At 35.9% G+C, this 26,511-nt stretch overlaps 1 protein-coding gene across 6 annotated transcripts in view; it reads left to right on the forward strand.

Annotated features, from left to right (window-relative positions):
* The window catches only part of MICU3 (mitochondrial calcium uptake family member 3), a 121,127-nt gene that overhangs the window by 37,543 nt on the left and 57,073 nt on the right, over window positions 1-26,511 (forward strand). For all 6 annotated transcript variants that reach the window (XR_008616164.1, XR_008616162.1, XR_003677617.2 and 3 more), the window contains exons 2-6: window positions 5,758-5,911; window positions 11,988-12,019; window positions 16,813-16,891; window positions 20,885-20,932; window positions 24,166-24,248. Coding sequence is in view for 2 of the 6 variants with exons in the window: in XM_024131482.3 (XP_023987250.1) it covers window positions 5,758-5,911; window positions 11,988-12,019; window positions 16,813-16,891; window positions 20,885-20,932; window positions 24,166-24,248 (396 nt within the window). In the remaining 4 variants the exon portion in view is untranslated. The remainder of the gene's footprint in view (window positions 1-5,757; window positions 5,912-11,987; window positions 12,020-16,812; window positions 16,892-20,884; window positions 20,933-24,165; window positions 24,249-26,511) is intronic.

The following is a 26,511-nucleotide window of genomic DNA, read 5'->3' on the forward strand; positions in this document are numbered from 1 at the left end:
TATTTTTCTTTTTTTCTTTTTCTTTTTTGGCCTTGCTGCACAGCATGCGGGATCTTAGTTCCCTGACCAGGGATTGAACCTGGGCCCCCGGGCCCCCTGCAGTGGAAGGGCGGAGTCCTAAGGGAATTACCAAGATACACTGGATTTAGATGAGCAAACAAGGTATTAAAGTAGATCGACCAGTGAATACAGGTGTAATTAACCTGCTCCTTGTAATGTAAGGATTATACCCACAGATTCAGGCCAGTATGCTCGAGGGAAATGGTTGTATTTTTTTTTTGAAAGGCTCAGAACATTAACATGATACAGGATCGTTGTCATTGCCAAGAGGATTAGAAAACCAGTTTGAGTATCATTTTCTACCTTTATTTATTGGTTCTTGTTTCTGAGTGTTCATAGTAGTGATGTTAAAATAACTTCAGAAGGTTTAGATTTTTTAAACTTTGGAAAGTTCAAAAGCAAAGCTGAATCTTTTAAAGGTCTGAGTTCCTTCTGACCTTTGGTGGTCTACTGGCCTGAAGCTCTCCTTTTTCTCAGAGATTCTAGTAGGTCAGGTCAGGTGTCCTCAGCTGACCTTCATGGACCGCTGCTCCTTGTCTACCTCCAAAACACTGTAAAGTTTAACTTGGTTAGAACTCTACCACAGTAAAAAAAAAAAAATTATTCTTCATCTGTGCCATTAGAGCATTCATTAAGAAAATAGTCTGTTCATAAACTGCAGAGAAAGAGGCATGTAGACAACTGAAAGGTTTGAAAGTAGTTAGACATAATTAAACCAAGCTTATTTATTTATATTTGTCCCTAAAATAGTTTTAGATAAAGTTATCTTCCAACTGACTAATTATTTTATAATTAATTCATTTGTATGTAGTAGGCACACACCAAGTGTCTGCTGAATGAATGAATTCACATTAGGTCAGTAGTTGATGTTAAATATTCATCTTGGAAACCAAAAATAGTTAAAAGATAATGTAAATAGTATAGAGTTTTGTCCAATTCCTTTTGAGTTTTTGTTTGGGGATTTCTGTTTATGCTTCTACTTGCCCAACACATTTTAATTTTTGGTAGGGGAGCATATTTATGTTGTTATTCTGGTAGAAAGGTAAAAAAACAAGAGGACCAAATGATTTCTAAAGACCATTCTAATTCTAAACTCATTTATTTTCAGTGACCAAAGGAGACTAGGTAAACACCCATTCCTGATTTAAGGTGGAAGATAATTATCAAAACCAATAGTAAACATTGCATTTAATGGCAATTCATTAAAAGCATTCTCTGCAAACTATGGAACAAGACAAGAATGCTTAATATTCCTGATAGTATTCAACATCATTTTTAGAAACTTAAACCTTTAGTAATTAAGACAATGAAGATGAGGTTTAAATATTAAAAAGTAAAAGTTACAACTGTTACTATTTTGAAAGAACTTATGATTATCTACCTAGAAAATCCAAGAAAAAAGTTATTAAGATTAATGAAGGAATTTAGTAAGGTTAGTTGGATACAAAGCAAATTACTAGTCAGTAGCTTTCCCATTCATCAGAAATAACCAATTGAAAATGTAATAGCAATAAAAGGTTCCATTCACAATTACACAGAAACTATGAAATGTATGAGTAAATCTACCAAAATTTTTTTAAAACTTATATGAGAAAACTGTAAAACTTTACTGAAAGATGTAGTTGAAGACCTGAGTAAATAGACATCCGTGTTCCCAGTTGGGAAAAATCAAGTCACCCTAAATTACACCAAAATTCAATGTCCTCCCAAACAAAATATCAGTGGGATTTTTTTTTTTTTTTTTTTTTTTTTGGCTACGCTGCGTGGCCTGTGGGATCTTAGTTCCCTGACCATGCCCCCTGCCTTGGAATTGTGGAGTCTTAACCACTGGACTGCAGGGAAGTCCCTCAGTGGGGTTTTTAAAACAGAATTTGACATCTTAATTTCACAGTTCACTTAGAAGAAAAATGGCATATCAATCAGCACAAATATTTTTAAAAGATTGACAATAAGATGGAATCTTTCTTTACCTAATGTCAGAAACATAATCAAAAGCTATAGCAATTAAAGCAGTATGGCATTTGAGTACGAGCAGGCAAATCAGTCAGTGTAAGAGAACAGAAAGTGTGAAAACCAACTCAGGGGCTTCCCTGGTGGCTCAGTGGTTGGGAGTCCACCTACCAATGCAGGGAACACAGGTTCGATCCCTGGTCCAGGAGGATCCCACATGCCGTGGAGCAACTAAGCCTGTGTGCTCACCTCAACTGGAGAAAGCCCGAGCACTGCAACGAAGACCCTGTGCAGACAAAAATTTAAATTAATTAATTAATTAATTAAAAAAAAAAAAACAACCCAAGTATTGATTTCCTGTTCTGCTCTCTATCCCATCCCGTACTCCAGCCAGATGAGCTCAGTCCTCCCAGTTGATGATAACTAGACTGTTCTAGGACCAGGCCGGTTTACTGTGATCTCATGAGAAAATTGTTTTTTACTTACTACAAGTCCATGGTTCATTTGAACAGTGCCCGGGTGTATTATTACACTATGTGATTTATTATACTAAATTGATCAGAGGCAATGGAGGAAGCAACACAACTGCAGTAGCAGGGAGCCCATTTAAGCACCAAGGCTTTGGTTATCTCTTTTATATGTAAATCATATTCTTCCCTTTTAGGGTATATATTTTTTTGTCTGGGGCACAAACCATTCCCAAACTCCTCTCCACATCTTCTTTTAAGGTGATAAATAGACCAGTAGGCACCTAGTGCCATTATCAAAAAGGATGGATGCCTTTGCTAAGCAACAAGAGGTAGAACTCATACATACAGTGGAGTTTTAATGACAGCCTTGAACTCAGATTTCTTCTGATACCGTTCCTTGGGTGTTTAAAGAATACAAATTATTCCACAGTTCTGCCTTTTTCTTCTTTCTTTCTCTTAATATAGGATGGATTAGAGGCAAAAACCATAGTCCATTACTGTAAAATTTTAGGGAAGTAGTGAGTGCTTAAACAAAGGTAGTAACACTGGGTGGATGTGAGACATTAGAGGGAGAACAACAGGCTTCATTAATTGATTGTTAGTAGACATTAAGGAGAAAGAGGAGTTGTCAGCATCAGCTCACGGGTGGATCAGATTCCCAGCTGCAGTGGTCAAGCAGCTTTGGCGTGCTGGGACTGGGCTTAAGGAAGGAAAGTTTGATGAGAAAACACAGGCATCTCATGAGCAGTAATGGCAGCACCAGATAAGGGCAGAAGTCACAGATCAAGTCCATATTAGGTCATAGGAAATAGGCAAAAATTGTGGTTCTGGATATTAGATTGAAGCATGACTTCAGATTGTGGTGCAGAAACAGGGAATGCTCCCCACTCAGTGGTCCTCCAGGAAATTCAGTGGAGATGAGTCATGGTTGATTGGGGCCACCTGGGTCCAAGGAAATGGCTTAGCAAGAAGATAGCAGGAGAGTAAACTGTGGTCACAGACAGTATTGGTTTCCCTGCCCAAAGAGGAAGAAGAAACCGCTGGGATATATATGCAGAAGGGGACTTAAGATGGTAGATTGATCCCTGAGGAATATTCAGGGAGATTATCGCTTGTTATTGACACTGAGTGACTGAGTGTCTCCTTACCCATGGTAGAGCCAAAATAACTTCCCAATACAAATGGATTACCTGATATTGCTATTAATATACTGCTGAGCTAGCTTATGTCTGGTACCAGGTTGCTTTATCTTTCTAAAGCACCGTTTTCTTTGTGTCATTGTTCCACTTAAGAATCTCCTAAAGCCATTTGCTTTCTATCAGATTAAATCCTGGTGCTTTAGTCTTGCCTTCAGGAATTGTTATCAATTTACCTACCCTTTTACATGAATGCAAATGTTCTGTTCCAGGAAGACTATTACCATCTTCAAATATGCCATGTAAACCTAGAATGCTCATATCTCTTCCTGACATTAAAATTCATATTTTCTTCTTCCTGAAGCTTCATATTAACCTCAATCTATTGTGCTTTTCTTCTGTTTTCTCTAACTTGACTTATTCTCTTTTCCATGTTTGTACCTTTTGTCTCTCCAAGTAGTATTTTGTCCCTCCGTATAGATTGTATATTCCTTAAGGGCTGAGATTGTAGATTCTCCCTATTTATACACACCACTAAAAAATGGCATTAAAATTTTCCTTTTTAATTTTTTATTTGACTACTTCTGTAATGTTTTGAAAAGTCTTAGTCTTCAGAACAGTGGAAAAAGATTACTCATTTGCCTGGCTTTTTATTTAGTAAGGTGTAACTTAGAAATACAAAATGTAGTTTCCTTATTGAAAGTTCTTATGGTTTGTTTGATACAACTTCTCAAAATATTAGATGTTTAAATAATTTTGACAATTTGTACATAATTTTCATAGTGACTTAGTAGACATAGAAGAGACAGTAAAGAGATTAAGCTTGTCATCCTAAATAAGAATTTTTTTCTGATATAAAATAATTTTTTATGAAATGTGTGAAAATATAATTTTTATATTGTTGCTAGTCATGTAAATTGCTATAAACTCCTTGGAGGTAGTTTGATAATATGTATGAAATGATTTTGTTTGACCAATCAAGTTTACTCCTAGGAGTTTACCCCAAGGAACTATTTGTAGATATATTTAAATATTTTCAAGGCTGGTCATTATAACATTGTTTTATAATAGTAAAGTACTATGAATTACCTAAATAGTCAACCAGTTAGAATTCATTAATTGTGTTAGGCTACAAACATTTACTATTAAATATTATATAGTTTCTAAAAATGGTCTACTAGACTATTTAGTGACATGGAAAAATGACACATGATATATTAACACATTATTGACTGGAGGATTTTGTAGCCATAATATATGTCTCTGGTCAAAAATGCGTTAATAAGTAAAAAGGATCAGATTACTGAACAGCGTAGTATAACCCCCATTTTTTGCCAAAAAAGAAAACAAAAACAATTATGTCTATAAAATTTTAAATTCTGTCTTCTAAATTATATATAGTAACTATGCATCGCTTTTGGAATCAGGAAAAAATCATTTTATTAAAAGATTTTTTATAGTTCAGAGAGAAAATAAATAATAGTGAGAAATTATTTATCTACAAGGAAAGATCTTTCAGTAAGACAAAAGGAGATCCCCTTCCCCCCATATACACACACTCTTTTGATTCTGCTCATCTTAACCTTAGGTAGAATTCAGAGTGGACATTGGTGGTAACTCTACTGTAGTGATCTAGACTTAGCAACTTCACTTCGAATCTAAGCTCTACCACTAAGTGGTTTCCTTAGTGGTCGCCATGAACAGCCTATCACGCTTTCCCTTTCTTCTTTTAGAAAATTAATAGACTACAATGAAAAGAGTTCTGATTAAATAAATAAGCCTATAGAGAGAGTACATAGTAGGCATTCAGCAAGTGTTGGTGTTCCTTCTGAAGAAACTACTAGGTCAGAAATTTAATGTTCTCTGAGACTGAAACTGAAGAAATAAATCACAGGTCCTTCAAAGTGCCAGTGTAAAGTCTTCAGAACGTTAATGATATTCATTGTAGGATCTTTTGAACATTAGTTCATTTTATCCATGTGGGTAATTATTTATAATATGATTAAGTTCTCCAGAAGATAATATTTTCACACTTTTTCATTTATTCTGTTAATTCACTATCAACATAATTGAAAACATTTATCTTCTAAAAGGAGGTGTCACTTCACACAGTCCAGACTTCCTTGCTTTCTTTACTTTAGGTTGCTGTTGGCAGAACAGACATTGAAGACCTAGATCTCTATGCAACATCTCGGGAAAGGCGATTTCGTTTGTTTGCTTCTGTAGAATGTGAAGGGCAGTTATTCATGACTCCATATGATTTTATTTTGGCTGTTACAACAGATGAGCCCAAATGTAAGTATATTTCTTCAGTTATCTCAATAATTTTATAAGATTTTTCTCTTGTCTCTAGTTTGTAAAAATGTGGAGCAGTATAAGTTTTCAGAACAACTACGCAAGCAATGTGGTGTTTCAAAAGATACTATGCTCTACAATGTTACCAGACTAATATTTCTTATCAACTCCTACTGGTATCTTTTCTGTTTTCAGAAATTTCTATTGTTTCCTCTTTTTCAGTACATCCAACTAAACACTACCTTATGCTTTATAATAGGTTCTTACTCTGCCAAGTCAGTTCTTATATCCAGTCTAAACAGAATAACTCAAGAGGGCTGGCTCCAGTTAGACCTGGACAAAAATTCTTCCCATATCTCTTCTGAATATGTCATGGCTCCTGCAGTGTAAATATAAGTTAATTGTTTTTCACCTTTCCATGTGTTAGAGCAGTGGTTCTCAAATTTGGGGACATTATGTACATTCTTGCAAAGTTACTTTAATGTCTGACTTAATAGAAGCCATCTGGATTCTCATATCTGCTTTTGTGTTCAATTTGTTGCAATGTATTGTTTTTCAGGAAGTATCTAAACAAAATCTGCCTCACAAATATAGAAGTAGGAAAACGGAAGGGTATTTCAGTAGCCTTTTAGATAATTGTAGATATTCTTCTTTGGTACTGTATCAATACTTGGCTAATGGTAGTTTCTTAAAGTTTAGTTGCAATGTGGACTTTGAAACTTTTTTGTTATCTGTTTTGTTCAAATACATTGGCCTACATTGCACTTTGAATGGATCTTTTTCCCTTATATAATCTTGCAACATCAACTGGAGAATGTTGGTTTATTAAATTATGCAGATCTTCCAAATGTTGACATATCTCATTAAACAGTATTTTTTAAAAATCACATTCACTAATATTGTCATAATCTCATCAGAAAAGTTTTTACTTATTGGAAAGCTGTCAAATTTGTGGTGTATACAAGTTTTCCAATATTCTGATTTTTACTTGAAATCTCAAATGTTATTAACAGCAAATACTGTCAGTTTTCTTTAAGCGAGAAGCAACTTTGTTCATTTGTACAAAAATGTCTGCCAAATACCCAGGTCTAAATAACCATAATTTGTCTGTCAGTTATTCTTTCAAGTAAAAATTGGGTTCCATGAAAAAAAGGAACTAGTTCAGTTCACAACTCAAATAAATAATCACAGAGTACTTCTTCTCAAGACAACCATAGTACTTTGGAAGGCAGCAGAAGTGCTTTTATGTACCCTTCCCATTTCATCTCACAGAATATTAAATGACATGTAGTCAAGGACAACTATCAAATGCCAGGCACTGCACTAGGTACTGGAGATACAGTGGTGAGGGGAACGAAAGGTAAATGTTCTCCACCCTCATGGTGCTTGCAGTCTGGTGGAGGAAGCCAACACTGATCAACAAAATTTACATATAAACAACAAATTATAACTCAGTGCCTTGAAAGAAAGTTTCTTGATTCTATGAGAGTGTATTTTTGAGAAGTGACCTAGTCAGGTAGCTCAGAGAAATCTTCCTTGGGGAAAGAAATATCACCATGAAATATGAATCATAAGAACTAGCTAGGTAAATGGGAAATTGGGAGTGGAGAATTTCAGCAGAAGAAACAGCGTGTGCTGAGGTGCCGTGACAAGAAGGAGTGTGATACATTTGAGGAGTGGAAAAAAGATCTGGGTGGCTGTAAGTGCAGAGAGCAAGGAGGAATATGGTATGTGGAATATGGGTAGGGCCAAATCATTCAGAGTCTGTAAGCTGATATTAAACATTTTTGTTTTTATCCTAAAAGTAATGGAAAACTGTGATAGTGGTTTAAGCTGCAGGAGAATTTGGTGTATTAAAAAACCAAATTCAACTAAGTAAATTTTAAAGATCTTATTGGCTTTATTCAACGATTCATGAATTGAGCAGCATACAGTCTAGCAGATACAAAGGAGCTCTGAGGAGCTGTACAAAATGAAAAGCCTTTTATAGGCAGAAGGAAGCAGGAACAAGAAAGTTATGTTAGGCAAAAAAATGCAGGTTGGTTATCGTGAGGTCACTTGCCTTCAGGAGATGGTAGGGGTCTATCAGACAGATGACCTAACTGGTGCTGATCAGGTGATTCCTGATGACTGGTTTAAGATTCCATGTGGGAGAGAACTGACACTGTAATTAAGTCTCAGTTGGGTGACATGGGGCTTAGCATAGGCAACTCCATTTTGGGCCTGTTGTCTTGTTTTCAACAGGTGCCTGCCATGATTATATTGTGTTTTGAAAGATCTCAGGGTGGAGACAGATTACAGAGGTCCAGAGTGGCCATGAGCAGATCAGAGAGGAGACTCTTGTCCAAGCATCAGAAGCTTCTAACAGTGGTGGCAATGGTAATGATGGAGTAGTGAGTACTAAAGATTTCTGGTTGGCTTAACTGGATGGATGGCAGTAGGGACTGGCGTTAAAGGGAAAAATCACAACTTCAGTTTTGGACATGATGTAGTTAAATGCCTCAGATTTGTAGAAGAGGAGATATCAAGGAGGCAGTAGGACCTGGCTCTTGATCATTGATTTCAACTCACTGAAAATCAACCTACCAGATAACTAGTTGTTTGATAATCTGCTTGGAACTGTCAAATGAATGCCTTAAGTTAGGTTAGAACAATTATAGCCATCTCTTCTTCAGAGATAGAGTTATGGCAAAACCAAACTTAAAATAAATCCTCAAAGTCTAATGGATAGCATGGTGACTGTAGTTGATAATATTGTACAGTCTTGTATAATTAAAACTTGCTAAGAGAACAGATCTTAAGCATTCTCAACAACAAAAAAGGTAACTGTGAGGTGAAAGAAAAATGTATAAAAGTTCAAAAAATTCAATCTTCGGTAATTTGACAAATTGGCTACTTCACACATTAGCTTTTAATGAATTAATTTTTGACGCTTTGGATTATTTCCATTGGAGACCTGGGGGAGGACTGGGAAGAGGTATGTGTTTGGGATTCATCTGTACATGATTGGTAATTAATGCAATGTGTATGGATGAGATTGCCCAGGGAGGTGGCATAGTAGGAGAATAAAGGTGACAGTAGCGATACAAAAGGCTAGAGTTTAAATAGGGCTCTTTTTTTGGAGAATTTGAAGTCTGTGGTAAGAATTGTATCTCTCTATGCTTTTTTGGTTCCCGTTCCCTCCCCCCTCCCTCCCCCTTCCTTCAAGAAATATTTATTGAGTACTTACCATGTGCCAGATAACCATATTCTGCCTTGGAATTGGTTGTTTCTGTATTTTTTGTCCTCCTATAATATTGTACGTTTCCTGAGTGTAGGGACTTTGTACATAGAAAGGACCCTTATACGTAAGTAGGTATATACGTGTTCCTTACATTTTTGTTTAATTGTTTTTGTACAGTGTGGATTTTTATATTTTAGTATAGATTTGATAAAACTATTAATATATCTCTTACAATATCAAATGGTACTTTTGCATCAAATTCTGTAACTGTTGTCAAACATATTTGAGAAGTTATCCTTTAAGTAATGCTTACTGATTTAAAATTTCATAGTTTGAAATTTTTAAATTCATTATTTTCTTTATTTTTATCTTCATAATGTATTCACTGGAAGCCTACTGTTGGATTTTTGCTTTTTGGAAATAATTTTAGCTGTGATTCTGTTGCTAGATATTCCAAAACTATCACTTGCAGGGAAAAAACTGGTTTCCACTATAAACACAGGATATTTGACAACCACAAATTAATATCAGTTAATTTCTAACCAACACTTTTAAGACATAATTAAGAATGGTAACTAAAGATCAAGATATTTGTAAAAACTTTTTTAAAACTGTAGGGTTTTAAAAAGAAATATTTACCTCAAAAAAGAAAATATGCTTCATAGACTGAATATGAAATCATATACATATCAAAATAGCATATTGAAATTTGACTTGTGTTTAGACCTTGGCATTCATTTATGAGCTTTGAGAACCTAAGTTATTTAATCTTTTGTTTCTTCATTTATAAAAGTACAAATAACAGGATTATGAGGTTTTTTAAGGATTGGATGATATCAGTTATGTTTAGTGTAATACCTGACATGCAACAAGCACGTAATAGACATTGCTAGCTGTCATTGTCATCATCATCATTATCACTTGAATTCATAACCATTATTTTTTAAAATCTTTAATATAATTTTATGGCAACATCAACACGAAAATGGTATGCTATGTAAACATTTGCTTAATAATTATAGCTCAAATAAATGTCAGTTGAGATATACATCTGATTGTTGATTGTAACTTTGTGTTTGAAATCAAGAAAATTTCTTGTTTTACCCACTTAAATAGAACCTAAGAGGTAAACTGTTCATCTAGAACTAAGTAATTATTTTCATATAACTTCAAGTATTATTTAATTTTAATTTAATTTTAAGTTAAAAAATTTCAGACATACATAAAAATATTAAAAATATAATGAAAACATCAACCTATAGCTTAAGAAATAAAATATATCCAAAAGAATGAAGTCCCTCTTCACCTTATATTTATATATGCAGTAACTTCATGTGAAATAAGGAATTTAGAAAATCAGAAAATCCTTTGAAGAACAATCTTAATGGCTCTTTAGTCTTATTAAAAAAAAAAGCCAATAATACTGAACATGGTGACATATCCGGCAGAATGAATATGTCTTTTGTGAATAATTTACCCTGGAAATCTCATAAACCCTACAAAACTCAAGAGTGTCTAACTTCCTCTTTTGACAAATAGCTTCTGAACATTGCATAAGAGCATGTGCATGTACTTTTGTACCATTTATTTTTCTTCTTTTCTTACTGCTATATTTCAAAAGCAACAGAATAATAAATATCATTTACATTGTTGTGTTCATTGTGTAAAGGAGGATGTCTATGAAATGAATGTGTGAAGTATAATTAAGGTTAAATGCTGAATTCTACCGTATAGACCTGTGATTTTAATCTTGATTACAATCTTGATTTTAAACTTGATTACATGTTTGCATATAAACTGTCTTGGGTAAAGAAAGGATGTTGTTGCTACATAGAGAAGAAAACTATCTTCATAAAAATCAGTTTGCCAAATTTTAGAACATAGTTTTTCCCTTTTGATCTTAAAATGACTTATTACATCGCTTAAAAAAGAGAAAGTTAAGCAAAACATGCCTGTCTTATAATCTTGAATTTGATACATTGTTTACGTTAGCTATGGTTAACTATACAGAAATGGCCGCATTGCCATGTAGAAAAATTATTGGTTGTCATTATTGTAATGTAGCTAAAATAGTTGATATTTACTAGTTCCTAATGCGGCTGTATTATAGGACTTAATCACATACAAACCTGGAGCTAATTCTTGGACAAGGATTAGATATTCACAGTGTTCAAATGTGAGCAAGGAAACAGCAATGTTGACTATGTATTTATTTTAATATTATAAGATTTATAGTGTTTGAGATCTTCAGGGATGTGAGGAGAAATCAGAAAAAGAAAGTGATCTCAGGTATTTTATTCAACTATGACATTCTTAGGGGAGAAGAATGGAAAACAGGCCAAGAGTCTCTCTATCACATTACCTGTTCTCTCCTTGATCTTTTTTTCTCTTTGCCCCTATCCTTCCCCTTCACTCTAGAGAGACCTGACCTTTGAAGTATAATCAGAGATACTAACACAGCAGAGATCATGGGTAACACCTTAAAATTATAATTTCTCTATGTTAATATTTTATATTCTAACATCAGTGTTTAATGAATCTCAGTGTTTGTGTTTTAAGCCCATAGGATGTTTAACATGGAGTCAGTTAACTTACTTTATAAATCCAGAAATCCCCAAAGTAAGATAATGATTATGGAAAATGTGTTTTCTATTCCACTGATGTTATTTAAGTAGTTTATAGTACATGAAACAAACACATAATGCATAACATACATAGGTCTAAATCTTGAGATTAAAAAAAACTTTGCCTTTTAGATAGAAAAGTCAGTGTTATGAGTTATGATTGTAGATGGTTACTGAATTTTGATATACATTACATGAAGTATTATCTAATTTTTTATGTTTATTATAGTTGCTAAAACATGGAAGTCACTTTCCAAGCAGGTAGGTTAAAGCTCTTGGTATATGTATGCATGCACGCTATTTTATTTTATTTATTTATTTTTTAAGAATTTATTTATTTATTTATTTGGCTGCACTGGGTCTTAGTTGTGGCATGTGGGATCCAGTTCCCTGACCAGGGATCAAACCCAGGGCCCCTGCATTGGGAGCATGGAGCCTTAGCCACTGGACCACCAGGGAAGTCCCGCACACTTTTTTATATATATATATTTATGTGATGTATGCATATATAAATGTGATATGTACATATATATAAGAAATATAAAGCTGGACTCAAAGGAGATTATTGGCAAATTTTGCTGAATCAAATATTAAAAATTTTGGCACGCCAAAAGACAGTGTCAACAATGTTAAAAGACGTATGACAGATGGGAGAATATGCTTGCAACATATTGGGTTGGCTAAAAAGTTCATTTGGGTTTTCTTAAGTTATGAAAAACCAGAACGAACTTTTTTTTTTTTTTTTTTTTTTTTGTGGTACGTGGGCCTCTCACTGCTGTGGCCTCTCCCGCTGCGGAGCACAGGCTCCGGACGCGCAGGCCCAGCGGCCATGGCTCACGGGCCCAGCCACTCCGCGGCATGCGGGATCCTCCCGGACCGGGGCACGAACCTGTGTTCCCTGCATCGGCAGGCGGACTCTCAACCACTGCGCCACCAGGGAAGCCCCAGAACGAACTTTTTGGCCAACCCATTATTAACAGAAAAGGCTAGGTGTCTTGTAGTCATATAGAACTCCTGTAAATCAATATAAAAAAGATAACAAGAAAATAATGGGTGGACATAGCCCGAAGGGCCAATAAATATATGTAAAGGAGCTCAACCTTACTAGTAATCAGGGATATGCAAATTAAACCAATGATCTGATGCTAGTTCACACCCATCAGATTGGCAGGCTCTAGAAATCTAACAATACCAGTAATTAGCAAGGACAAGAAGAAGGGGGAGTCGGGTGAGAATGTCGATTGGTGTGTAGTCTCTTTTGAGAGAAATTTCGCACTATCTAATGCATATCAAAAATTCTACTTCTAGATATGTTTACAAGAGAAATGCTTGTATGCTTATCCCAGGAGTCCTAAAAAAATTAGAAACAATATAAATGTCAGTCAGAGGAATTAATAAAAGAATGTGAAATAGGTATATGAGGGACAATACAGTAATATAGAGCTAAGGTGAATAAATACACAAGAGATATGTGTATCAACATGAATAGACCTAAAAAACATGAGTTTGAGTAAAACAGCAAATTACAAAAGAATACAAACTGGTCTTTCTTAACGTGCAACGACCTTTTTGGGGGTCCATGAAGCCAGACTATTTTCATAATAATACTGAGAAGGTACTTGTTCTATTACTCTCATTCTTTCACAAGTGTACAGTGGAGTTTTCCAGAGGCTGCATGATGAGTGATGACATCATCACTCTGCGAACTAATAGAATATGTGCTTGTGTGTTTTTGTGTTCTAAAAATGTATCATTTCTGTTTCCACATGCATTAAATATTGATAGATATAACCTACATAAGCAATATCTCTTTTGGGTAAACAATTTTTAAGAGTATAAAGAGTTACATTTCAGAACTGCTGATATAGACAACTACTGTGTAGCCACTAAAATGAAAATGAAGAATATTTGGCAGGAAAATATGCTTATGACATATTAATGCAAAGAGTAATTTACAAAACAGTATGCAGAAAATGATTTAATATTTGCAACAAGAATGACAAAAATACTGTATAAATATGCCTAGATAGAGAATTAGATTAAAAGGAGATTAAATAAAATTTTTAATTGTGGTTCGTCCCTGGATTACAATCTGGTTTTATTTTCTGCACTTACTAATTTTCCTATAACATATATATTATGTATATAATTATAAAAATTGTCCTCAGAAAAATTGTATAAAGCCTTTAAAAGGCATCTGTAATTCTAGGTAAGTGAATTCAATCTAGCAAATATTTATTTAGTCCCTACTTGCAATACTGCAATACAGTTCTGACACTCATCACCCAGAGTTAGCATCAGACCCCACAGATTTAAGGACCCATTTCCCAAAAAGGTGGCCCTCATTTCAGATGCCAGCTGCAACTCAAGGGGTCCCGGACCACCAACACTGCTGACCAACTGGCTACAAATTCAGAGTTCCCACAACTCCCCTCAAGTTTGATAATTTGTTAGACTGACTCATAGAACTCAGGAACGTTCTACACGTAGAATTGTAGTTTATCATTATAAGGGAACAAATCAAGGCCAGCCAAATGGAGAGACACATACAGCAAGGTATAGGAGGGTTCCACATACAGCTTCTGTGCCCCCTCCCTGAGGGATCAGGGTATGTCACCCTCCTGGCACACCCATGTGTTCACCAACCTGAAAGTTCCACTGAGTTTGGTGTCCAGAGTTTTTATTGGGGGTTTCATTGCATAGGTGTGATTGATGGAATCATTGGCCACATGGTTGAATTCAATCTCCAGTCCCTTTCCTCTCCCCTCCCCAGAGGTCGGGCTAGCTCAAAGCCCCAACCCTTGAATCACGGGGTTGTTTTGGAAGGTCAGCCCCCCATCCTGAGTCATCTCCTCAGCATAAACTTTGGTGTGATGCAAGGATATAGTCTTCCTCCCAGGAACCAGGGACAAAGGCCAATCAAATTCTTTATCATACAGCACGGCTACCTAGAAGAGAATAAGGTAGGCACTGGGAGAGGGGAGAGAGATTCCCGCCTGAGTGGAAATACCGTTTTTAATAAAACTTAAAAGTCTGTAGCCTCCACTGCAGTGAACTCTACTCAATACTCTGTTATGACCTATATGGGAAAAGAATCTGAAAATGAATGGATATATGTATAGGTATAACTGACTCACTTTGCTGTACATCTGCAACTAACATAGTATTGTAAATCAACTATATGTCAATATAAAATAAAAATTAAATTAAGAAAAAAAAGTCCCTGAAGTTGACACAAAACAAAATTAGTGCGTCAACTGGATGTTCTAGACCAGACAAGGAACTAACTTATTACAAAAATAAACTGCTTAGAGTCAGTAAGGATCTAGACAGTCATTTACTAGTTGTATAATCCCCGGTGAGTTACTTATCTTCTTTAAGACACAGTAAAATATGCATAATGAGGATTATTTTTTAGAATTAAATGAGATATGTATTAGCCCATTGCCAAGCATATAGGGGACACTCAGTAAAAGGTAGCTATGATTTTTTTGGTCTTAAATTTTAGCTGAGTTTACATAGAAGAAGTGAGTAGAAAACATGGGAACAGTTAAAATGGAGATGGTAATATTTATATAATAGAGACAGTATAAATGAAAGTATATAAAATGTACTCAAAATATTAATATTCTTTAATCTCCTGCTCTAACAGAAATGTTTATGAGTTTACTATTGTTTAACATTAAATATCCTAGCTTCTCATTACTAGTCGTATGTGAATTGCTACCCTAGTCAGACACTGCTGAGCACCAGGTGGCATCTGTTACCTGCAGTGCAGAAATAACACTATGAAGGAAGTGAGAGCAAGGATTCACAGATAGGCTTCAGGGTGTCTATAAATCCCCTAAAAATACCTCTCTGGCCTTGGGCATCCCAGAGATTCCTTATTTGCCTGCTAACCCAGCTCTGTAATGAAAAAGATGGTTTATAAATGTCACAGAGCTTTTTTAGGTACAACTACATCAGGAAGGATTTGTCTAAAGTGCTTCTCAAACTTGAATGTGCATAAAAATCACCTGGCGATCCTGTTAAAAATTGATTCTGGTTCAGGAGGCCAGGGATGGGATCTGAGATTCTGCATTTCTAACAAGCTCCCCGGTGGTGACGCCTGGGCCACCGGGGAATTACATTTTGAGTAGCAAGAGTCAGATCTGGAAAAGAAGTCATTTCTATTGTTTTTTCAGTATGTTACTTAGCAGACTAATTTTTAAATTTCAGATTATTTCAAGTTATCTCACCAAATCCTTTAATAATTTTTTCACAGTTAACCTAATTATAATTTTCACTTATTTTTAACACAGTATGTGTAATAAATACAAAAATCATTCTAGTATCTGAGCAATGAATCAAATGTTTAAATTTTCCAAACTAGTCACCCCTCAGCTTGATTAAAAAAAAAAAAAAGAAAAGCTGGCTAACCAGCAACTGAAGTGTGTATTCTTTACTGAATATTTAAGTTAAAATTAGAAAAAAAAATTGCAGCAGTGGACACAATAACTCAACACCCTGTCCTCCCGCTTCATCTGATGTCATCGTTCTCTGAGTCACTATTAAAATACTCTTCATTCTTTCCCAGCATAATCTGTTGCCCAGTTACTTCATCTACCACAAAATCCCCTAAATCCAAGAGGGCTACAGAAAACAGTATGTGAAGCCCAGTGATCATGCGTGACCTGTATTAGGAAGTCCACCTTTTCCTGTGGCTTCCACGGAACCATCCTTTTCTAACTGGCTCCAGAACTTAAATTCACTGTTTTATCTTAATTAGATTATCATATATATATGTATTTCTCCAATTATTAAGTTTATCTGAAATTTTTGGTAGCTCTAATTGAATTTAATGTAGCATCTTTATCACTTATTTTTACATTTGGACTGTGGGCAAATATTGGGTTTTACAGTTGAATGAACCACAGATAAAATAGTATAAATACAGTCATGTTTCACGTCTTCTAAGCAGAGAATTTTTTTGCATAGGCATTTAAATATTTTTGGTCTATTTTATAAGTAAGTGGTTTACCAGTTAATCAGCATTATGATACCTTATGTCATAGGAATTAAATCAAATGCTATCAGAAACACCACCAGTTTGGAAAGGATCATCAAAGCTATTTCGAAATCTTAAAGAAAGAGGTAAGTTAACTTTAGTATTTATGTATTTTAATATTGATACTCTATTATTTATACTATTTATACATATTTTCCTCATGCTTAAATAATTTTATAATTACATATGTGTCTATGTACATGGAAAATAAACTGAAAAGAAAAACACCAAGATATTAATAATGATTGTTTCTCAGCAGTGAGATTAAGGGTGGTTTTCATGTTACTTTTTATATACACTATTCATATCTTCCACACTTTTCACAACAAAGTGAACTTTTATAGTTAAAAAAAACACCTTTTTAATCGTATTTAGAAGTATATATTATATTTACCCACAGAAAGCATTTTTCAAAAATACTGATTTCCAAATGTCTATTTTTCTTCTTTCCTATTACTTCCAGGGAATTGCAGATTTTCTTAAATTTAATCAGTATGAAAAGCTTATTGGATATATCTTTTGGTTGCACAATTTGAACATGTTTCTTTTAAAAACAACGCTCACTGCAGAATCCACCTATTTCAACTTACCTTATTACCCATATCTATATATACGTTAACTCGTTAATTCATACATGTCCTTGCAATCAAATTATATAGCTTTTATTGCAATTTTCTTTTACATTGTACTTTTTTTTCTTTTTTTTTGCGGTACGCGGGCCTCTCACTGCTGTGGCCTCTCCTGTTGCGGAGCACAGGCTCCGGACGCGCAGGCCCAGCGGCCATGGCTCACGGACCCAGCCGCTCCGCGGCATGTAGGATCTTCCCGGACCGGGGCACGAACCCACGTCCCCTGCATCGGCAGGCGGACGCTCAACCACTGCGCCACCAGGGAAGCCCTTACATTGTACTTTTAATAAATGTTTATAGCAGAAACTAATTAATAAACTCTCTTTAATCTTAAAAAGGAATGTTTCTTAGAAATATATATTTTCATATTCAAATATAAGAGTATACAAAATAACAATATAAAGCAATTATCTAAACTTACCTTTTTTTCATCAGTTTCAACCGATATTGGTTTGAAAATAATATATTTACTTTAATGTGAAGATAAATACTTTAAAGGATTAGTTATAATCCATATATTTTTGCCTAAGTAGAATTAGAAATTCAGATTGCTTCCACCTGGTTCTCATGGACTCTGGAAGGAGGAGACACCTTGTCTTTAACTGTAGGCTTTTCATAACTAGGGTTTTAAAATCTTTGTGAAATCTGGGCCATGGTTTCTTTAAAGTTCTTAGAAATTTTTTTCTGGAAGTTGTCTTAAAGATTGCCATTCAAATCTTAGGGTGGAATGATAGGATCAGGAAAATTCAAAGCTCGGAATAATGAGGGAAATTGGTGAGTGTAAAAAATATTTCTTTAATACTTCTCATGGGAAAATGCAATTGGATCAAATATAATCCAAGAAAGATAAATGCATGGAAGAAGGAAATTCTTTTTAGTTAGGGGGAGGGTTAAATCTGGAAGCCATAGGTTTAGGCAGGTCCTAATCCTACTTAAATTGTATGCATATTTGCATATTTTTTTCGGGCGGGGGCGGGAGATGATCTAATCAGTGCTACCCAATAGAACTATCTGCAGTGATGGGAATGTCCGTATGGTAGCCACGAGCCAAATGTGGCTATTAATTACCTGAAATGGGGCTACTGTATGTGAGGAACTGAATTTTTAATTTTATCTACTTTTAATTATTTTAAATTTAAATAGCCCCGTGTGGCCAATGGCTACACTGTAGAACAGTGCAGATCTATGTCATAGTGATGGGATTATCAAGGTAATCGGTGTACCCAAGAAGTTTTAGAACCATAGGGTTAGGTAAAGTAGAGAGTTACAGAGAATCTTGCTTTTTTATAAAGAGATTAGGTGGAAGAGGAATTATAAAGCTAAGTTTTTAGAACTGTTGAAAACTAATTTACAAATGAATTTTGTCTGCTTAAAATATAACCCAGCAAGAAAATGTTAGGCAGTTTTACAGAAATTTAATTGGTATACAGCATTTATGAAAACATGAATTACATAGACTTAGTTATAATAGCTAACTGTAATATATCATGATATAGGAACTAAACAGTGCAATGCTTTTAAGGAACTTCCCTTAGAATTTTTTAAAATTGAATTTTCAAGAGAAACCTAGTTGGCATCTTTCTTAGCCTCTTTTTCTAAGGATCGAAACATTACTATATGCTTAGCATTTATTATTATTTTATTTTTGACCCTGGGTGGCCTTAAAATAAATTGAAAGGTTAATCTAATGGCTTTCCATTTTTGTAATTAAAAACATTATGAATCTGCGTTCATGTTTAGTAATATCTTCCCTTCTCCCTGACCTTTTTTTTTTTTTACATCTTTACTGGAGTATAATGCTTTACAATGGTGTGTTACTTTCTGCTTTATAACAGAGTGAATCAGCTATACGTATACATATGTTTCCATATCTCTTCCCACTTGCGTCTCCCTCCCTCCCACCCTCCCTATCCCACCCCTCTAGGTGGTCACAAAGCACTGAGCTGATCTCCCTGTGCTATGCGGCTGCTTCCCACTAGCTGTCTATTTTACATTTGGTAGTGTATATATGTCCCTGACCATTTTTATTAAATTGTATCATGAGTTTCTCACTTTGTTTTTCTTCCCTGTGGATTTTACCACCTCACAGACCACTTAGTCCTTCAGACAGGTGCCTCCCATGATCAGCAGCATCAGGACTCTCACTGGTTTGTAATCCTTCAGTGAGGGGAGTCTTGAGTTGATTATCAAGTAAAAGATGTAGAGCAGATATTAAACTTCTTTATACTAACCAGCACCTCTTGTGCATTCCCACCAAGTCAGAACAACAGTCAGTGAGATGGGGTCATGGAGATACAGAGCCCGTTTCCAGATCTTTTTTTTTTTTTTTGAGGGATCCCTATGGAATCTAGGTATTGTATCTTTATATACATTGACCATTCCAGAATCTTTCTCCCATAACATTCATGGCAATCAACCAGAACTATGTCTATAGGTCACAATATTCTAGTATAAACAAAAGACGGGAATGCTTTCAGGGCCTCCTAGCTCTGGCCCTTCACATCTTCTGACAAACTGCCAGACAGTGACTCCTCTTCCTTTGTTCTGTAACAAAGAGGGTAGCCTCAAAGAACATCAGGTAAAGTGGAGTTTTAAAGTTCACAATCTGATTACTTTAAGGATTTTTATACCCTTTTACCAAACATGAGGACTGCCTGGTATCTGGATAAGTGTTATTGGCTTATTTCTGATTTTCATTTTCTCAGGATACACTTGGGAAAACAATTAAGCCATTAATTCTAGTTTTGGGTGTTATAATCCAAAAGCAAGAAATTGAGTAAGAGAATGCATGTTTTTATGTAGTCCAAACAAACTCCTTCTAAAGTTTATGAGATTACAGAGAACTCAGGATGCAAAATACAGAAAGTGTAAGCTTTCTGTAAAAATGGAAACTTCTTAGATTACATTTAATAGAAGCATGAAGTTTATCAAGAATAATGAGTGATAACTTGAAAGCAGAAAAGTAATAACTATAGAGTTGTGTTTTTTGAATGCAATAAGAAGTCAAATCTCTAAGCAAGAATATCTAAATGTTTTATTCAAGGGTTACTAAGAAATAATTAAGCACTTTACAGTGTTAACCATTTCCAACGTTTTTATTTTATGTTAGATTTATACCTTGAAAGCTAGCAACACATTTAAAATTTACAGCTATTTATAAACATTATTGATAATTTTGCTTTTGTGCCAGTATATCTGGAAGCATTAATGTGGTTTTTGTATGGGTTTCTACAGAGGCATATGAAACAATGTAAAATTTATTTATTGTTTCTTTCACTCTGATTTTGTAGTAATAGTTTAGTCTCATTTAAAACAATATTTAGCATCTTCTTTAAAACTCTAAGTGCTTTATAAATATTACTGCTATTATAAGAATAATATTTTACTTGATAAATATGAAGAGAAAGTAATATTTTGTATATAGCATAACTGATACTATTTTTCTTCTAGGTGTGATTTCTTACACAGAATATCTTTTTCTTTTATGTATTTTAACAAGTAAGTATACTCATTAAATCTATTTCTGGATACAGTTTTCTTTCTCAAGCATAATCTTGGGAAATAAATCTTTTTTTTTAAATTAATTAATTTACTTTTTGCTGCATTGGGTCTTCGTTGCTGCACGCGGGCTTTCTCCAGTTGTGGCGAGCAGGGGCTACTCTTTGTTGTGGTGCGCGGGCTTCTCATTGTGGTGGCTTCTCTCGTTGCGGAGCACGGGCTCTAGGCACATGGGCGTCAGTAGTTGTGGCTCACGAGCTCTAGAGCACAGGCTCAGTAGTTGTGGCGCACAGGCTTAGTTGCTCCGCGGCATGTGGGATCATCCCGGACCAGGGCTCGAACCCGTGACCCCTGCATTGGCAGGCGGATTCTTAACCACTGCGCCACCAGGGAAGTCCCAATAAATCCTTCTTATATTATCTTACTATTGAAAATCAGTTTAGGTCTATCCATGCTGTTTTGCAAAATTCATGTCTAAATGCCAGTGGAAAATGCTAAGCATAGCACTATCAAGTGTCAAAACCATAAATATTATTATGGCTTACGGTGTAGTAATAAAATGCTCATAAATTATACATTTAATATCCTATATCAGTCCCTGTGGTTGGATCTACATGGGAGCCTAAAGGTCAGGATGTGTAGTGATTTGTAAATTTCCTGCTACACTCATTCATTCAAATCACATTTTGTGCGAGACTAGTGTGAAAGAATGAGTCCTTTAACTAGTAAGTCTATAAGAAGACCCATCATACATCCTACAACAGCTTTATTATTATCTTCCTCTCCTATACAGCGATTCTTATGAAGTATATGAAGGCTTTACTAAGGTGTTCAGTTAAATTTCATTGCATTTAGTGGAGGAACTTATACGCTGTAGTTCACAGTGCTCCGGCCGCCTGGCCTCTTTGTTCCCTGAATTCTCACCTCAGGAATTTGCACTTTCTGCTCTGTCTGCCATCAGTGCTTTTACTCAAGATCCTCAGGATAATAAAAATCATTCCGGTTTCCTTGAAACGTGAAGACTTCGAGAGCCTTACTTGACCATCTCCCTAAACTAGCTCCCTCTTCCGTCTCTCCCCTTTTACCCCTTTACAGTGTTTTCTTTTCTTCGTAGTGCTTAAACTATTCGAAAGTGTTTGTTTACTGGTTTACATGTTTTTGTCTCTCTCCCCACAGTTGAATGCAAGGTCCACGATGGCAAAGATTTTCTCTTTTCACGTGGTAGCCTCTCAGAAAATAATTGGCAAATGAATGAAGAAGGGAGTGAATAAAAGAATGTGGCTAGTGGAATTTCCAGTTGTGGGGATTTATGGAGATGTGTGGAAACAAGAACATCAATAAAATTGGGTCATTAGAAACCAATCTTAAAATTCCTATACTTCTGTAATTAGAAAATTCACAGCCACTGTGTTATTTCTGAATTTAGTAATGGGTGCTGTTCTGTTGCAGGAAATTTGGGGTGTGTGTGTGTGTGTGTGTGCGTGCGTGCGCGTGCACACATATGTATTTCAAAAATTGTATTTTTTTTTCTTGCTTTTTTCCTCCTGGCTCAAAGTCATTTAAAATGTTGGTGCTGAAGAAAAGCAAGTATTGTGCAGTTCGTCATAGGACAGCCTGAGGTTGTCCCAGAGTGGAAGGCCATTCTGATGATTCCAGTCCAGTCAGTGATGAATGCCACTGTGGAAATTAGAGGAGTGGGTGCCAAGGAGTGTCTCGGAGACTTGTTTTAAAGTTATCTTGTTAGCAGAACAACTTTAGATGCAAAATTAGAAGTTATAAGTACCTGGACCAGCTGAGTGATGGGTCCGAGTAAAACAAAACTGGTGAGGAAAGCCACTTGTTGAGCTGGGACAGGGTTGGTTTAAGCATGTTGGAAACAACACAGATAGTGGTTTTTGCTTACTACAGAAAGGGTAGGATCTTTGGAGGCTGTGCATCTTCATTTGGAGTTCAGGACCTATCTTAGAAACTACGAAGAGTTTGAATTGAAAAGTTATGGGTGTCGTTTAGATTAGAACCCAGAAAAATGTGAAAAGAGGGCTGGCAGGAAGTGGGCTAGATAATCTGTGTTACCTGTCCATAGTTTTCTCCCCTGTACTTTTTATTACTTTAACTTAATATTCCCTTCCAAGTAATGCTGGTGAGGACTTCTTTCTATGTGTCTTCAGATATTTTTAAAGCTTAAATCTTGGTTATCGAGATGGTGTAACTTTTTATTGCTTTCTCAAGCGAATGATAATGAAAACAAGCCTAGATTCCTAAAATACATGCAAAAAAATGAACTTCCATAAAAGACTGGCTTTCATTTCCATTATTTTCAGAGACAGCTATTACCGGTTAAGAAAGTACGGCTGTGTGCTTTGCTTTTGCTGGGTTGCTGGGTTCACGATTTCACAACAGTTAGTGGCAAATGTATCTGTGAGAGGTCCTTTTTAAACTTTTTGCCAGTCATCTTAAAAGAGGTCAGATGTTTTGAAAAAGGGCATGTACACTGAGCTCCTCTTTGAAGGATACGTTCAAGTCTTCTTCTGTCCAAGTTTTCTTCTTTATGCTTTAGAAGTGAAAAGAATGAATCTCATTATAGGGTTCCTACAATTAAGGCAGTTCGTAATGTGTGAAAGTCCGATTTTCTCAGGAAAGGAGTTGTTCCTTGTATTTGGGGAGAATTAATTATTCAAGCTCTCTTTATTTTATATTTCTGTATTTGAAGCCTCTGGAAGTTCAAACCCAAGTATGTAATCTCTCATGCTTGACATTTTTTCACAGGTTATTTCCATTATAATTTTCCCAAGATTTTAGACGGATCCGTTGCACCATATTCTTATTTTCCCTTCTGCTCTAAGTAGCTGACATATTACAAATACTTCAAATGTGATGAGCTGATATTTTACTTTTAAACAAACTGACAGACTTTGGATAAGAAAAATATTTATCTTTGGAAGGAAGGTAGTCAAATTTTACTGTCAGTCTATGCAACAGGTATCACACAAGTAGATTTAAAGTGTATTATCAATTGTGTTACTAAGTGTGCTAATTTATGAAGCAGAAATATATATACTTACATGTAGCTTTTATTGTATTTAACTAAATAATAACATGTTGCTTTTAATTTCTTGGTTAAAGAAAGTATTTCTGTATAGAATGTGAATAACTGTTTACAACTTATGTGGATTTTTTTTACTTTAAAAACATTTTTTCATTTCACAAATACTTTTCCTGTTCTTTTCTGGCAGAGCCACATGCAGGTTTTAGAATAGCTTTCAACATGTTTGACACCGATGGCAATGAGATGGTGGATAAAAAGGAGTTTTTGGTGGTATGTATATTACAGCCTACATTTTATCAATAATTAAACATTGCTTACTTATGTTTTTATGTTTTGCATTATTTAGAATACTGTTGTAGAAAAAAGAGTGAAAATTTTATGCTTTCACTTTAATTTAATAAAGTATATACTCATGTACTTTATTTTGAATGATTTTTTTTTTTTTTTTCGCTGTATTGGGTCTTTGTTGCTGCACGCAGGATATTTCGTTGTGGCATGTGGGTTTTCTCTTCGCGAATTGTGTCACGGGCTCCAGAGCACGTGGGCTCTGTAGTTTGTGGCACGTGGGCTCTCCAGTTGAGGCCCCCGAGCTCAGTAGTTGTGGTGTGTGGGCTTAGTTGCCCCGCGGCATGTGGGATCTTAGTTCCCCCACCAGGGATCGAACCCACATCGCCTGCATTGGAAGGCAGATTCTTTACCACCGGACCACCAGGGAAGTCCCTATTTTGAATGATTTTTACACTATAAAAAATTAATTATATTCAGTGTATAAAGATGCTTATAGTTGTTTACACATCTTCTGGAAGTTTGAAATGTGTCAGATGCTTTCCCCTGGGCGGGTGACCAGCAATCCTGAGGTGTTATGCATGCTCAGTCTCTATCACATCAGCCACCCAATCACAGACAGCTCTTTGCCACAGGAACTCCCCTTCCTTCTCATTAAAGGATTGACGATTTTTCTTTTTCCGTTTCTCTTCCACTCATTGCTGCCTTGTATTCCAGTCTTAGCCCAATTTCCTATTCCCTTCTCCTGTCTTTGACCAGGGGCTGATCTCCAGTGGAGGGTAAGAGTGTTCTTGGTATTTGTCCTTCAGCCTTTCTCACCCGACTGGTCCCGTGTTGGTGCTGGTCTGGCAGTATCATCAGCTGCTGTCTCATCTTACCACCCCCTCCTTCCAGAATTTTTCCATTGCTTTTCACCCCCGTGTCCTGTATCTACTTCTGTGACCAAATGCCTATTCTGTTTTTCTCCAAAACAGAGATTAACATTAGTTTACTCCTTCCAGTAACAACCTCTACCCTTAGCATTTATGTTTAACTCAATATTTACCTCTACTCTCCTAGTGAAAAGAGAAGGGAAAAATAACATAAATAGCCGTTTAATTTTCTATTTTTCCTCTGTAACGAGCCAATAAAAATCCCTTGGAAAACCTCTTAAATAGCTTAGTATTTTCTTCAGAGGCTGGAGCATAGAAGAGAAACTATGCAGTCATTCTTTTCCATGGTAGGAAAGAGAAGAGAGAGAAATCCTCATCAAAAGCTAATTAGCCATTAAAAAGGAAGCAAGCTAACTAATTATTGCGATCTATCAAAAGGCTTAATCTAACACCCATGTGGCCCTTGCCTGAGTACAGTCCCTGAGCAAGTCACTGGAGCTGGAACCACAAAGGGTCCCTCACTGCAGTGCTTTTCAGGATATTGGGGAGGCGAGAGGTTTCAGTTTCATTGCAGTAGATCGAGAGATGTACCTAACACCCTAAAATGGACAGGCTCCGTTTCCTAGAGTTCTGTCATGATAGTGTACAACTGTATTTGAGGACTTTCACAATGGGCCTAGTGATCTAAGTAATTTTCAGTGAACTTCCCATGACAGCAGTGCCAAGTTCCACCCCACTGTCTTGAAGATTAACTTTTGGAACTCAGTTCATTGGAAGGTGCCTGTCTTTCCGAATCTTGTCTGTTTGTGGAGATGGCAGGTAAAAACCTTCATGCAGAATTTCTATTTATTTCCACTGTGCACTCTTACAAAAGTTGCCCTTGCTTTAAAGTGGTGGTCTACTCTGCATGGCTGTGTACTAATAGTTGTTTGTTTGTAAACAGCAAAGAGTTTGGAAGTAGAGGTGGGGTTGGGCAAAGTTATACGTAGAGGTCTGAAATCTGCGCTCCTCCTGCCTATTTATGAAGTGATTATTAATAACCTTGCCAAAAATAAAAACTCTTCTCACTAAGAAAAAATGTGGAAATACATTTATGTGTTAATAAAATCATTTACATTTTGTACTGTATATTTTAAATGTTATTTTATATCTTGGGAGGTAACACATTTTGACTTTCAACTATAGCCATACAAAATGAAGTAAAGGGGCTTCCCTGGTGGCGCAGTGGTTGAGAATCCGCCTGCCGATGCGGGGGACGCGGGCTCCTGCCCCGGTCCGGGAAGATCCCACGTGCCGCGGAGCGGCTGGGCCCGTGAGCCATGGCCGCTGAGCCTGCGCGTCCGGAGCCTGTGCTCCGCAACGGGAGAGGCCACAGC

This window comes from Physeter macrocephalus, chromosome 20 (assembly GCF_002837175.3).
Source record: "Physeter macrocephalus isolate SW-GA chromosome 20, ASM283717v5, whole genome shotgun sequence".
Lineage (NCBI taxonomy): Eukaryota > Metazoa > Chordata > Mammalia > Artiodactyla > Physeteridae > Physeter > Physeter macrocephalus.